At 37.7% G+C, this 13,618-nt stretch overlaps 1 protein-coding gene across 1 annotated transcript in view; it reads left to right on the top strand.

Moving 5' to 3' along the window:
* Positions 1-1,310: 1,310 nt before the first annotated feature.
* LOC100442809 (caspase-1-like) overlaps positions 1,311-13,618 on the top strand; it is a 41,944-nt gene continuing 29,636 nt past the window's right edge. Inside the window, exons 1-2 of the mRNA XM_024254877.2 lie at positions 1,311-1,577; positions 4,522-4,631. Of these exons, the coding sequence (XP_024110645.2) occupies positions 1,397-1,577; positions 4,522-4,631 (291 nt within the window). The 5' untranslated portion in view covers positions 1,311-1,396. The remainder of the gene's footprint in view (positions 1,578-4,521; positions 4,632-13,618) is intronic.

Here is a 13,618-nt window from a genome sequence, read left to right as displayed (position 1 = left end):
CCAGCTACTTGGGAGGCAGGGCTGAGAGGATCATCTGAGCCTGGGGAGGTGGAGGCTTCTGTGAGCCATGTTAGTGCCACTGCACTGCAGCCTGTATGACAGAATAAAATTCTATATCAGAAAAATAAAAGAAAAAACATCTGAAAAGGGAGGACATTAAATAGGAAAAGCTTTAATTTCTGTGAAAAATGTGTTCATTTCTTGAAGTAAAATTGCTTCACAGGGACATACATTTCCCATGTCTTTCCCTAGACTGTGAAATGGGCCCAGGAGAGCAGTGGTTCAAATTCTCTAAAGGTTGTATTACTTTTCTCCATCAAGTTTTCTAATGAATGAGAAACTCTTCACTGTGTGAGTTTATTTGTACACATACGTTCTCATTCTTGTCTTATTCTCCAAGCCCCATTCCCCTCCTACCCTGACCTGTTCCAAGGGCTGGTGAAGAAAATTTCCGAAAGATACACTCTCTGATGCAGTCTACATTTCAGGAATCTGATTCTTACTCTATTAAAAAAATGAAAAAATAAAAAAAAGACATGCATATGCATGTGCAGTGGTTGTTTCCCAATATGTGTACACGCCCTGCCAAAAAGGTATAAAAGTAAGGTAAAAAGAAAGGTGAAGCATGCTTTCAGTTTCAGCTTACACAAGAATGGAGGAGAGAAAAGCCATGGCAGATGAGTCTTTTACTGTCCCAAAAACAGGTCCCTGGGAGGAAAGAATTGTGGAAGGCGCTTGCTCTTCTGGAAGCTATAATTAGTATCTGTGGAAGTTTACGTGAGCAGAAGTGAGGGAGAGGGAGGAGAGGGAGGAGAGAAAAACTAGATGACTCTCGCAGCCTTTAGAAAGGAAAGGAAAGCCCAGAAAGGAACAGAGGCTTTAGGAGTAGCTTGCTGTCATTTTGCAATCTTAACTAAACTTTTACATGTCATAAGTGTGGCAAAGGGTACAGAATTGGCACAGGAGGAGTACTAGCAGCAGTGGTTCTTAAATGAAATGGGCTATTTCTGTTTCATTACTTTATTATTCAGAGTTAAATAAACATGCGACATAAGAGGATGATTTCTGCTTTCCAGGGACTGATGTGGAAATGGTAAACTCAGTCTTCAGGCCACTCCATGCACATGTATGGAGACTATTGAGGGAAACAAGTAGGACAGCGATACAGTAAGAAGACGGATTACCCAACTGTGAGGAGGGGGACATTTCACTGATGAAATCTAAATGAGGTTGCCTTCTGGTGATGACATGGGAGGAATATGAGGCTGTTTTCATGATATGAGAAATCCTTGTGCTCCTAACAGACAAGGTCCTGAAGGGGAAGAGAAAGCTGTTTATCCGTTCAGTGGGTGAAGGTACGATAAATGGCTTACTGGGTGAATTATTTGAGACAAGGATGCTGAGCCAGGAAGAGATGGAGATAGTAAAATGGGAAAATGCTACAGTTATGGATAACGCCCGAGCTTTTCTTGACTCTGCTGTTCAGAAAGGGGCTCCAGCATGCCAAATTTGCATCACATACATTTGTGAAGAAGACAGGTACCTGGCAGTGACGCTGGGACTCTCAGCAGGTAAGAGTCAGTGACTCACACTCAAGTTCACCTAGGGCCTGTCATTGTGACTACCATGTGATGTCTTTACTAGCCATGTTAAGTTGCAGAAAACTTTCTTATCTCTGGCTTCGGGCAATATTTCTGTATCAGGGGCCCTATTGCATGTCCCTTGACTCTCCTTCGTTTCTGTTCCTTCATCCTCAGTGGCCCTCTTCTGATTAAAGCTCATTTCCTGTTCTGAGTACATGGTAGCTAATTTCCTGAAGGTCATGAGAACTATCCAAAAAGCTTCACACTATATGTTCCACTGTTCCAGGCGAGGCACAATATTTATTGATTGATTTAGTATTTTTGAGTCCAGGGTGTACCCAGGCACTTATGTAGTTATCTGACATGAAGCTTTAAGGTCTGTAATTAACTATGTTTTCTACTTCTCTCCAAAATTTTGCCCTCCAAGTAGAATAAATTATATTTCAGAAATGGCGATATACTCAGAGAATACATTGAATGATAATTATAGAAAAATAAGGATTTCAAGTTGGCTCTTTCCTCCAGTTGCCTTCTTCATTTTCTTTTGAGTAAGATCACCCACTTGCCTGTTATCAGGCTGTGAATCATGCTGTGAGCCCTGGACTGCCTCCACTTGCAGCCCCCTTAGAGCCTGATACAGTGCTCAGGAAATGAGCTGGCCCATTCTTGTGATCCCTTGGACCTAGCACATGGTGAGGATGAGAGTTCTGGTGGACTCCTAGTTACTGGTCTCTGTGGTACTTTCCAAAGCCACTTCAGAGGCAGATGTTCTTTCAAAGTAAAAGCCTTTTTTTTTATTATTATTATTATTTTTTATTTTTCTAGGGGTTAGGGGAAGCTTATGCCTGTCTAAGCAGACTTGGGATAAGTTTATGTTTTCATCTATGTGTAATAAATATCATATTTTTCTGAAAACGTCTCTTTCATTTTATAACCCCCACCACTCTCTAAATTAAAGAACATCTTGAACATTATTTAATGTCGTTCAGTTAGGGTTGTGGGAGGAATCTCTAGTGGGGAGTGTTGTAGGCATTAGGGTAAAGTTTTCCAGAGATGATAAGTGACTATTTCAATGTCCTTCTTCTTTTTCTGGTCCAACATCTGGAAGTCACCTTACTACACAAGACTCTCAAGTAGTACTTCCTTCCTAGGTAATGCTGTTTTTAAAGGAAGAGCATTCTTTGAACCCTGTCTTCTTTGACATTAATGTTGTAGAATGAACCACAGTTAAAGGGGCTATGGAGAATTCCCATAGAGTGATCATTTAATTTTCTTTTTGTAATCTATTCTGCTTTTGTAGCAACTGTCCCCACAGCTTCACTATCTATGTTTCTATTAAAAATTCGGAATCTGTGTCTCAAATCCTGATCACCCAAGTAAGTACCAAACTTCATCATTTAAGCCTACTGAAATATTCCCTCACATCTTCCAGAGACATCTTTATATAAACAGTATCAGAGCTGAACATGCCATTCTTCCACACCTTGCTTCTCTTCCAGTTTTGTGTAACTCGGTTGTTGGTGTCATCATCACTAGTTGTTCAAACCAGGAACTTGAAACTCATCTCGGCCACTTTCCTTTCACGCATCTCCAATATTCAAGCCATGGCCAAGTTTTATGCATTCTTCTCCCAAATTTGGGACTGTGTCTCCATTTCTACTTCTATTTCATTAAAAAACCCCTATTCATCAAGGACCCTCTTCTATTTAGAAGCAATTTAGAGGCTAGAAATGCACATTTTTTTTAATCAAGGTCAGGTATTACTCTATTGAATTTATTAAGGTTGATTAACTCATGAATGTATCCTTAAATGTTTTAGAGCATGGGATACTCACTATATAATGAAATACTGTATTTTCACTAAGAAAAATTACCTCAAAAATAACCCATATACTTCTATTTTTTTTATATTGTTTTCATTCTTCTTTCTCAAGAAACCAAACATTTATTCCATCAAAATTATTATTTTATAGTTTACTCCAATATATCCATTCTAATTATTTCTTCCCCATGTCACCACACTTCATGCTGCCTTTATTTGTCTAACTGATTGTATAACAGTTTCTCAAACTTGTTTTCAAAATTAAATATTATTTTCTTGACTTAATAGTTTCTAAAAGATACTCTACAAATCTAGAAAACTCATTTCTATCTTGAAACAAAGATTACATTAAGTTTTCTAACAAGTGATCACATTGTCGGATGGTGTTGAACCTGTGATGAAGTAAAAGTCTCAAGGATTTTCTCATATAAACTCTGTGAAAACATTTCCTCATATGTCTGTGCAGTCAATGTTAAGTGTTATAAATCCATCTAGTATGTGCTTTGATGTTAGCATTTATCATAGTATTTTATATTCATTCTAGTTCATATAATTAATAACCTCCTCCTTCTATATGTGTACATAGTAGGAAGAGATCCTGAAGGACAGGACAAGGGTTCATTAACAAAATATTCCTAGTGCTTACTACCATTTCCATTAAGTAAATAAATAAATACATAAGCATATCTCTCAGAAATTTTTAGTAGCTTTAATTAAGACTGCCTCCCATTAAATTTTATTCTATGGTTCAAATCTTCTGAAAAAAATTTATATTCTAACTATTTGATCTTACACATTTGATTGTTTTCTGAGCATTTTATCGTGCATGGCCTTGAAAAGCTTCCTTTCTACATTTTTATCGGAAATACTTGTGAAAATACTGACCCTGAAATATGAAAGGAGATCCCTGTATTGCACACCTGGAATTCTCTGGCTGGAAATGTACTCCATTAGCAGTGAAATTACTCAGCGGTGAAAGATCAGGATTGTCTTCCTAAGAATGCGTTTTCACTTTTTTGGCTTCATCCATAGGTGAAGCTGTAAGAAACACAAAGCAGAACAAAGACGGATGCCAGTGTACATGATGTTCTTTGACTCTTGTGGCTCCTCAGGCAGTGCCAGTGTGGGACAACCCTGCTATGCCTACATCCTCAGGCTCAGGAGGAAGCGTCAAGCTTTGCTCCCTAGACGAAGCTAAAAGGATATGGAAAGAAAAGTCGACAGAGGTGCCATGCTCAGAACATAAGGACAGAGTGGGGTGAAAGATATACTTGTGGTGATTGTAAAATGCAGTGGTTTTTTCCTAGAGCTATTCTCAATGGAGAATTGTACTTCTGCTTCCCTCACATAAAAAAAAATTCCTGTATCCTAGAATCCCAGGTTTATAGAAAGAGTTTCAAATTGGATCCAATTCCTGGATAAATAACATCAACAACGACAGCTATTGAATGTTCACTAACAGTGGCCAGTTTTCCAAGCATTCTGTCTATGATAATACATAATTTTTAAACTTAAAAAAACATTTTAGAGATCAAGAAGCTGAGACATGGGATTGTTAAATATTTTGCGAAAAGAAAAACAATCAGAAATTGAAGCAATCAGTTTTAGAATTCAGTCATTCTTGCTTCAAAGCTTGTGCATTTTTCAAAATCTTTAGAGAATTTGAGACCTTGGGTCTCAATACAAAACTGGGCAGACTCACGGCTGCTGTTCTGATTGGCAGCTGTTTGGGCAGGCACTGAGCTGCAGGAGTTTTTACACAGTCCAGCAGCTCCCGGAACTCTAGTAAGGCAGGAGTCCCATCCACTCCCATGGAAAGGGGGCTGAAGCCACGAAACAAAATGGCCTTGCTCCGCAGGTCCACTCCCACAGAAGCCTGCAAGCTTAGATCCACTGGATTAGAATCCCCACTACCCAGCATAGCAGCCTAGAGTAGGCCTAAAATGACCGAGTTCCCCAGGGGAGGGGCAACTGCTGTTACTGCAGCTCTAGTCAGCGGTTTTCCCCTACCAGTGCTAGGGAGGCTGGGCAGATTGGACTGGGCAGCAGTCTTCACAGCGCAGCGCAGCCGCTGTGGCAGATCATGGCCAGACTTCTTGAGGAGGGACCTGGATCCATCCCTCCTCACTGGGCAAGGCATCCTTGCAGGAATTCCAGCAACTCCAGCCAGGAGTTTACAGACAAAGCTCTCATTTCCCTGGGACAGAGCACCTGTGGGGAGGGGTGGCTGTGGTCTCAGGTTCAGCCAATTTAATCTTTCCTGCCTCCTGGCTCTGAAGAGTATCAGCGATCCAGACAAGGGGGATTCCCCCAGCCCACTGCAACATCTCTGCTAAGGGATAGCCAGACTCCTTCCTTAAGTTGGTTCCTGATCCTGGGCCTCCTGACTGGGTTAGACCTTTCAACAGGGGTTGCCAGACACCTAATGCAGAAGAGTTTCAACTGGCATCAGGTCAGTGTCTCTCTGGGACGAAGCTTCCATAGAAAGGAGCAGGCAGCAATCTTTGCTGTTCTGCAGCCTCCATTGATGATACCCAGGTGAACAGTGTCTGTAGTGGACCCTCAGAGAACTGCAGCAGACCTGCAGAAGAGAGGCCTGACTGCTAGAAGAAAAACAAAAAACAGAAAGCAACAATAACAACAGCATCAACAAAAAAGACCCTACAAAAATCCCATCCAAAGGTCAACAGCTTCAAAGATTAAAGGTAGATAAATCCACAAAGATGATGAAAAACCAATGCAAGACCACTGAAAATTCCAAAAGCTGGAATGCCTTTTCTCCTCAAATGATTTCAGCATTTCTTCAGCAAGGGCACAGAACAGGGCTGAAGCTGAGACAGATGAACTGAAAGAAGTAGGTATCAGAAACTGAGTAATGACAAACTTTGCTGAGCTAAAGGATTATGTTCTAACCCAAGGCAAAGACGCTAAAAACTATGATAAAAGATTACAGGAACTGTTCATTAGAATAACCAGTTTAGAGAGGAATACAAATGATCTGATGGAGCTGAGAAACACAGCGTGAGAGCTTCATGATGCAAACACAAGTATTAATAGCTGAATCAACCAGGCAGAAGAAAGAATATCAGAGCTTGAATATTATTTTTCTGAAATAAGGCAGGCAGATGAGATTAGAGAAAAAAATTAAAAAGCAATGAACGATACCTTCCAGAACTATGGGACTATGTAAAAAGACCAAACCTATGACTGATTGAAGTACCCAAAAGAGATAGGGAGAATGGAACCAAGTTGAAGAACATACTTCAGGATATCATCCAGGAGAACATCCTCAACCTAGCAAGACAGACCAACATTCAAATTCAGGAAATTCAGACAACCCCAGTAAGATACTCCACAAGATCAATCCCAAGACACAAAATCATCAGATTCTCCAAGGTTGAAATGAAGGAAAAAATGTTAAGGGCAGCCAGAGAGAGAGGCCAGGTCACCTTCAAAGGGAAGCCCATCAGACTAGCAGCAGACTTCTCAGCAGAAACTCTACAAGCCAGAAAAGACTGGGGACCAATAGTCAACATTCATAAAGAAAATAATTTCCAACCCAGAATTTTCTATCCGGCCAAACTAAGCTTCATAAGTGAAGAAGAAATAAAATCCTTTTCAGACAAGCAAATGCTGAGAGATTTTGTTGCCACCAGGCTAAATGCCCCAATTAAAAGACACAGAATATAGCAAGCTGGATAAAAAGACAGGACCCATCAGTATGTTGTATTCAAGAGACACTGTGGCTGGGAATGTAAATTAGTTCAACCATTGTGGAAGAGTGTGTGGTGATTCATCAATGATTAAAACCAGAAATACCACTTGACACAGAAATACCATTACTGGGTAAATACCCAGAGGAATATAAATCATTCTATTATAAAGATACATTACATGCATGCATATGTTCATTGCAGCACTAATCACAATAGCAAAGACATGAAATCAACCCAAATGTCCATCAATGATAGGCTGGATAAAGAAAATGTGCTACATATACACCATGGAATACTATGCAGCCATACAAAAGAATGAGATCATGTCCTTTGCAGGGTCAAGGATGAAGCTGGAAGCCATTATCCTCAGCAGACTAATGCAGGAACAGAAAACCAAACAATACATGTTCTCACTTATAAGTGGGAGCTGAACAATGAGAACACATGGACACAGGGAAGGGAACAACAAACACTGGGGTCAGAGAAGAGGATGGGGGCTGGGGGAGACCATTGGGGAAAAGAGCTAATGAATGCCTGGCTTAATAAATAGGTGATGGTTGATCTGTGCAGCAGCAAACCACCATGGCACACGTTTACCTATGTAACAAACCTGCACATCCTGCACATGTATTCCAGAACTTAAAAAATAATAATTAATAAAATGGCAGTATGATGATCATCATTGAAGGATTTCAAGAGGTCAGAAATTCACATTCACTTTTATTGAGTTTAGGATTAGAAAAGGCTCATGATTGCAACTGAATTTGTAGTTCTTCCAGTTCTTCAAAATCTTTACATCACTGAGTGACTGATTTAAACTCCAACTATTTTCCCCTGCACAATGCAGGTGTGTAATTTTGCATTCAATGCACTGTAGTGTTTCTTCAGAGTCTCATGCTCTATCTGCTATTACTTTTATATTTGTTGACTGTGAGAAGACTGTGAAATGTTAGGGATCTAGGTTTTAATCAAAATTTACTTTGTATTTCTCAACACCCTTAGCAAAGCTTAGAAATATGCAGATTCTCTTCATGGATTTGTCAATAGTAAACTCTGGGATTTGGAAAAATGACCCTTTTCACATCATGCTCTCACTATCATAACTGTCTTCCTTCTCCTCACCTCTCCTGCTGAGTTCTAAATTCTTCAAAGTTATGTACTTACTATAATTTATATCTGTATTCCCAAAGCAGAAAGCCCTGAAAATGGTATTCTGAAGGAAAAGATGGTGCTATTAGCCAGTTCAGGTCTTATGAATCAAGTCTGAAGACTCTAAATCCATTACCTGCTCTAAGTTTCATCTTTTGTTTTTTTTCCAGTGTGGTAAAAAACATAGGACATTTTCATTTTTATGTCAGACTTTATGGAATGCTTACAGAACTGTGTGTTTTTGAATAGACATGACTCAAAAAGCAGGAGCATAAAGAGAGAATTATTTGCCTCCTCTGGGGAAAAGAAATAAACAAAACATTTTTAAAAGTTCCACTAAAAGATATGCTAGTTATAGTGTCATACCACCAATGGGGCTATACACATTCTGAAAAGTAAAGAGCCCATGCTCTATCTAGATATTCCCCTGCTGAAATGAGAGAGAAAAACCTATAAGTGAGCATTTGTGATCTTATTACTACCTCAGAAATCAGCTGACCCTCAAAAGGAATGGTTTAAGCAATGAACTTTGAGAGAAGAACAGTGCACTCTGCACTGAGCAGAAGGAAGGTGTTCTTTCAGTATTCCCTGTTTATTATACTATGGGTAGAATATCTCTTTTCCAAAATGCTGGGGACACAAAATATTTTGGATTTCAGACTTTTCTGAATTTTGGAATATCTACATTATAATTACTAGTTGAGCATTCCTAATCCCAAAACCTAAAATCAGAAATACTTCAATAAGTATTTCCTTTGAATATCATGTCAACACTCAAAAAGTTTTTGATTTTGTTCAACAAAATACTAGCAAACTGAATATAACAGCACATCAAAAAGTTAACTCACCACAATCCAGTGCACTTCATTCCCATAATGCAAGATTGATTCAACATACACAAGTCAATGAATGTGATTCACCACATAAGCAGGATTTAAAACAAAAAAGCAGACACAGAAAGGCTGTTTATAGAATGCAACATCCCTTTATGATAAACACCCTCAACAAATTGGGCAACAAAGGGAACAGACCCCAAAATAATAAGAGACATCTTTGACAAACCCATAGCCAAACATCTGAAAGTATTCCCTTTGAAAACCAGCACAAGACAAGGATGCCCTCTCTCAACACAACTATTCCACATAGTCTTGGAAGTCCTAGCCAGAGTGATCAGACAACGGAAGGAAATACAGGGTATCCAAATAGGAAAAGAAGAAGTCAAACTGTCCTCCAATGTACAAAATTCAGTAACACTTCTGTACACCAAAACTGTCGAAGCTGAGAGCCAAATCAAGAACACACCTCAACTGCAGTAGCCAAAAAAGGAAAAGAAAATACCCAGGAATATTCTAAAAGATCTCTACAAGGAGAACTACAAAACACTAAAATCAGATATGACACAAACAAATGGGAAAACATTCCATGCTCACAGAGTAAAAGAATCAATACCATTAAAATGGCCATACTGCCCAAAGCAATCCACAGATTCAATGTTATTCCTATCAAATGATCAATGCCATTTTTCACAGAGTGAAAAATAAAAACAATTCTAAAATTCTAAAATTCATGTGGAACCAGTGAAGAGCCTGAATAGCCAAAGCCACCCTAAGCAACAAAAACAAAGCTGGAGGCCTTACCTTACCTGACTTCAATCTGTACTATAAGGCTACGGTAACAAAAGCAGTGTGGTCCTCATACAAAAACAGATACATAGACCAATAGATGAAATGAAAAACTTGGAAATAAAGCTGTATGCCATCTGTTCTTTGACAATGTGGACAAAAATAAGCAATGGGGAATGGACTCCCTATTCAATAAATGGTGCTAAGACAGAATGAGAGAACATATTTACAATGTATCCAACAAAAGTCCAATATCCAGAACCTGTAAGTAACTAAAACAACTCAGCAGGAAAAAATAAGTAAACCTATTAAAAAGTAGGTGAAAGACATGAACAAACATTTCTCAAAAGAAGACATACAAGTAGCAAAAAATATATGAAAAAATTTTCAACATCACTAATCATCAGAGAAAAACGAACCAAAATCACCATAAAACACCATGTCACACCAATCAGAATGGCTATTAATAAAATGCCCATAGTATATCATTGATCATCGTGTATAATAGTTTTTATAGTTGCTGGATTCAGTTTTTTTAGAATTTTTGATAATTTTTATGTGTGAATTTATTAGATATAATTTTTTAATTTCTGGGATTAATGTGCAGCATGTGCAGGTTTGTGACTTAGGTAAATGTGTGCCATGGTGGTTTGCTACACAGATCAACCTATCACCTAGCTATTAAGCCAAGCATGCATTAGATATTTTTCCTAATGCTCTACTTCCCTTCAAATCCCCCTGTCAAGCCCCAATTTGTGTTGTTCTCCTCCATGTGTTCATGTGTTCGCATTGTTCAGCTCCCACTTATAAGTGAGGACATGCAGTGTTTGGTTTTCTGTTTCTGTGCCAGTTTTCTGAGGATAATTGCTACCAGGTAATTCATGTCTCTGCAAAGGACATGATCTCATCCTTCTTTATGGTTGCATAGTATTAGATGGTGTATATGTACCACATTTTCTTTATCCAGTCTATCACTGATGGGCATTTGGGTTGATTCCAGGTCTTTGTTATTGTGAATTTCTGATATCAAGTTAATATTGGTCTCACAGAATAAATTGAGAAGTGTTTTCTCCTTTTATTTTTTTTGTGAAAATAAAAGTCAAAAAATAACAGATGCTGACAACACTGTGAAGAGAAAGCAATGCCTATATAATATTGGTGGAAACCTGAATTAGTTCCTCACTGTGGGAAGTAGATTGGAGATTTTCATACCCAAAGGAATATAAATCATTCTATCACAAAGATAAATGGAAGCGTATTTTCACTGCAGCACTATTCACAATAGCAAAGACGTGGAATCAACCTAAATGCCCATCAGTGATAGATAGGAATAAGAAAAGGTGGTATGTATACATCATAGAATACTGTGCAGCCACATCATGGAACATCATGCTGGAATACTATGCAGCCATTAAAAGAAATCAGATCATGTCCTTCACAGGAGCATGGATGGCGGTGGAAGCCATTATCCTTAACAAACTAATGCAGGAACAGAAAAGCAAACACCTCATGTTCTCACTTAAAGTGGGAGCTGAACAATGAGAACACATTTACATAGCGAGGAGAACAACACACGCTAGGGCCTGCGAGGGGGTCAGGGGAAGGGAGGGCATCAGGAGGAATAGCTGATGGATTCTCGGTTAATACCTAGATGATTGGTTAATCTGTGCAACAAACCACCATGACAAACATTTACCTATGTAACAAACCTGCACATCCTACACAAGTACACCAGAACTTAAAATAATTTGAAGGAAAAAAAACCTTAGACTAACAGAGGAGGAAGAAATACTTCCAAACTCATTCTACAAGGACAGCATTACTCTGATACCAAAACCAGACAAAGGCACATCAAAAAAAAAAAAAAAAAAAAAAAGAAAGAAAGAAAATTTTGGCCAGTATGATTGATGAATATTGATACAAATATCAATAACAAAACACTAGCAAGCCAAATTCAACAACACGTTAAAAAGATCATTCATCATGACCAAGTAAGATTTATCCAAGGGATGCAAGAATTGTTCAACATATGTAAATCAATTAATGTGATACATTGTATCAACAGAAGAAAGGACAAAAAACATAAAATCATTTCAATTGATGCTGAAAAAGCATTTAATAAAATTCAAAATACCTTCATCATGAAAATTCTATAAAAAAAAAAACAGGTACTGAAAGAACATACTTCAACATAATAAAAGTCATATACTACAGATCCACAGCTAGTATTATACTGAGTGGGGAAAACTAAAAGCCTCTTCTCTAAGATCAGGATGTCCACTTTCAACACTGTTATCCAACATAGTGTTGCAAGTCCTAGGCAGAGCGATTAGACAAGATAAAGAAATAAAGGGCATCCAGATTGGAAAGGAAGAAGTCAAATTATCCTTGTTTGCAGATTATGTGATCTTATATCTGAAAAATCCTAAAGACTCCACCAAAAAACTCTTAGACTTGATAAACTAATTCAGAAACATTGCAAGATACAAAAATTAATGTACAAAATTTAATAGTATTTCTATATGCCAATGGTAAGCAATCTGAAAAAGAGATCAAGAAAATAATTCCATATACAATAGCAAGAATTAAAATTAAATACCTAGGAATTACATTAACCAAAGAAGTAGAAGACCCTTGCCATGAAAACTATAAAACATTAATGTAAGATATTAAAGAGGATGCAAAAAATTTTCAAAAATTGTTTATGGATTGGAAGAGTCAATATTGTTAACATGTCTCTACTACTTAAAGCAATCTATAGATTCAATGCAGTCCTTATAAAGATACCATTGGCATTCTTCACAGAAATAATAAAATAAAAAGAAATCCTAAAATGTATATAGAACCACAAAAGATCTAAAATAGCCAAAGGTACTCCGAAGAAAAATAACAAAACTGTAAGAATCATATTACCTGACTTTAAATTACACTGTAGAACTGTAATTATCAAAATGTCATAGTACTGGTATAAAAACAGACAAATAAATCAGTGGAACAGGTTATAAAACCCAGAGATAAATCCACACATCTACAGTGAACTCATTTTTGACAATGGTGAGAGGACAGTCTCTTTAATAAATGGTACTGAAAATAAACTGGATATCCATATGCAAAAGAATGAACCTAGACCCCTGCCTCCTGCCATATACAAAAATCATATCAAAATGAATCAAAGACTTAAATCAAAGACCTCAAACTATGGAACTCTTACAAAAAATAGAGAAACTCTCCAGTCCTTTGAACTAAGCAAAGATTTTTTGAGTAACACTCCAGAAGCATGAGCAACCAAACCAAAAATGGACAAATGGGATTACATTAAGTTAATTCTGCACAGCAAAGGAAACAATCAACAATGTAAAGAAAAAACCCACAGAATGGGCAAAAAATTGCAAACAATCCATCTGACAAGGGATTAAAAACCAGAATATATAAGGAGCTCAAACAATTCTACAGGAGAAAATTTTAATAATCTGATTTAAAAATGGGCAAAAGATCTAAATAGACATTTCTCAAAAGAGTACACACAAACGCCAAACAGGTATATGAAAAAATGCACATTATTATTAGAGAAATGCAAATCAAACTTACTTGTGGAAGCTAAAATTTCAAATATTTGAACTCAATGAAACAGAGAGTTGAAGAATTATTTCCAGAGGCTGGGAAGCATAGTGTGGTGTGGGGGAATTTGGGGAGTGTTAATGGGTACAGAAACAGAAAGAATAATCA

The sequence above is a fragment of the Pongo abelii genome, chromosome 9, assembly GCF_028885655.2.
Source record: "Pongo abelii isolate AG06213 chromosome 9, NHGRI_mPonAbe1-v2.0_pri, whole genome shotgun sequence".
Classification (NCBI taxonomy): domain Eukaryota; kingdom Metazoa; phylum Chordata; class Mammalia; order Primates; family Hominidae; genus Pongo; species Pongo abelii.
Note: the sequence above shows the minus strand (reverse complement) of the source record. Positions and strands in the feature narration are given on the sequence as shown.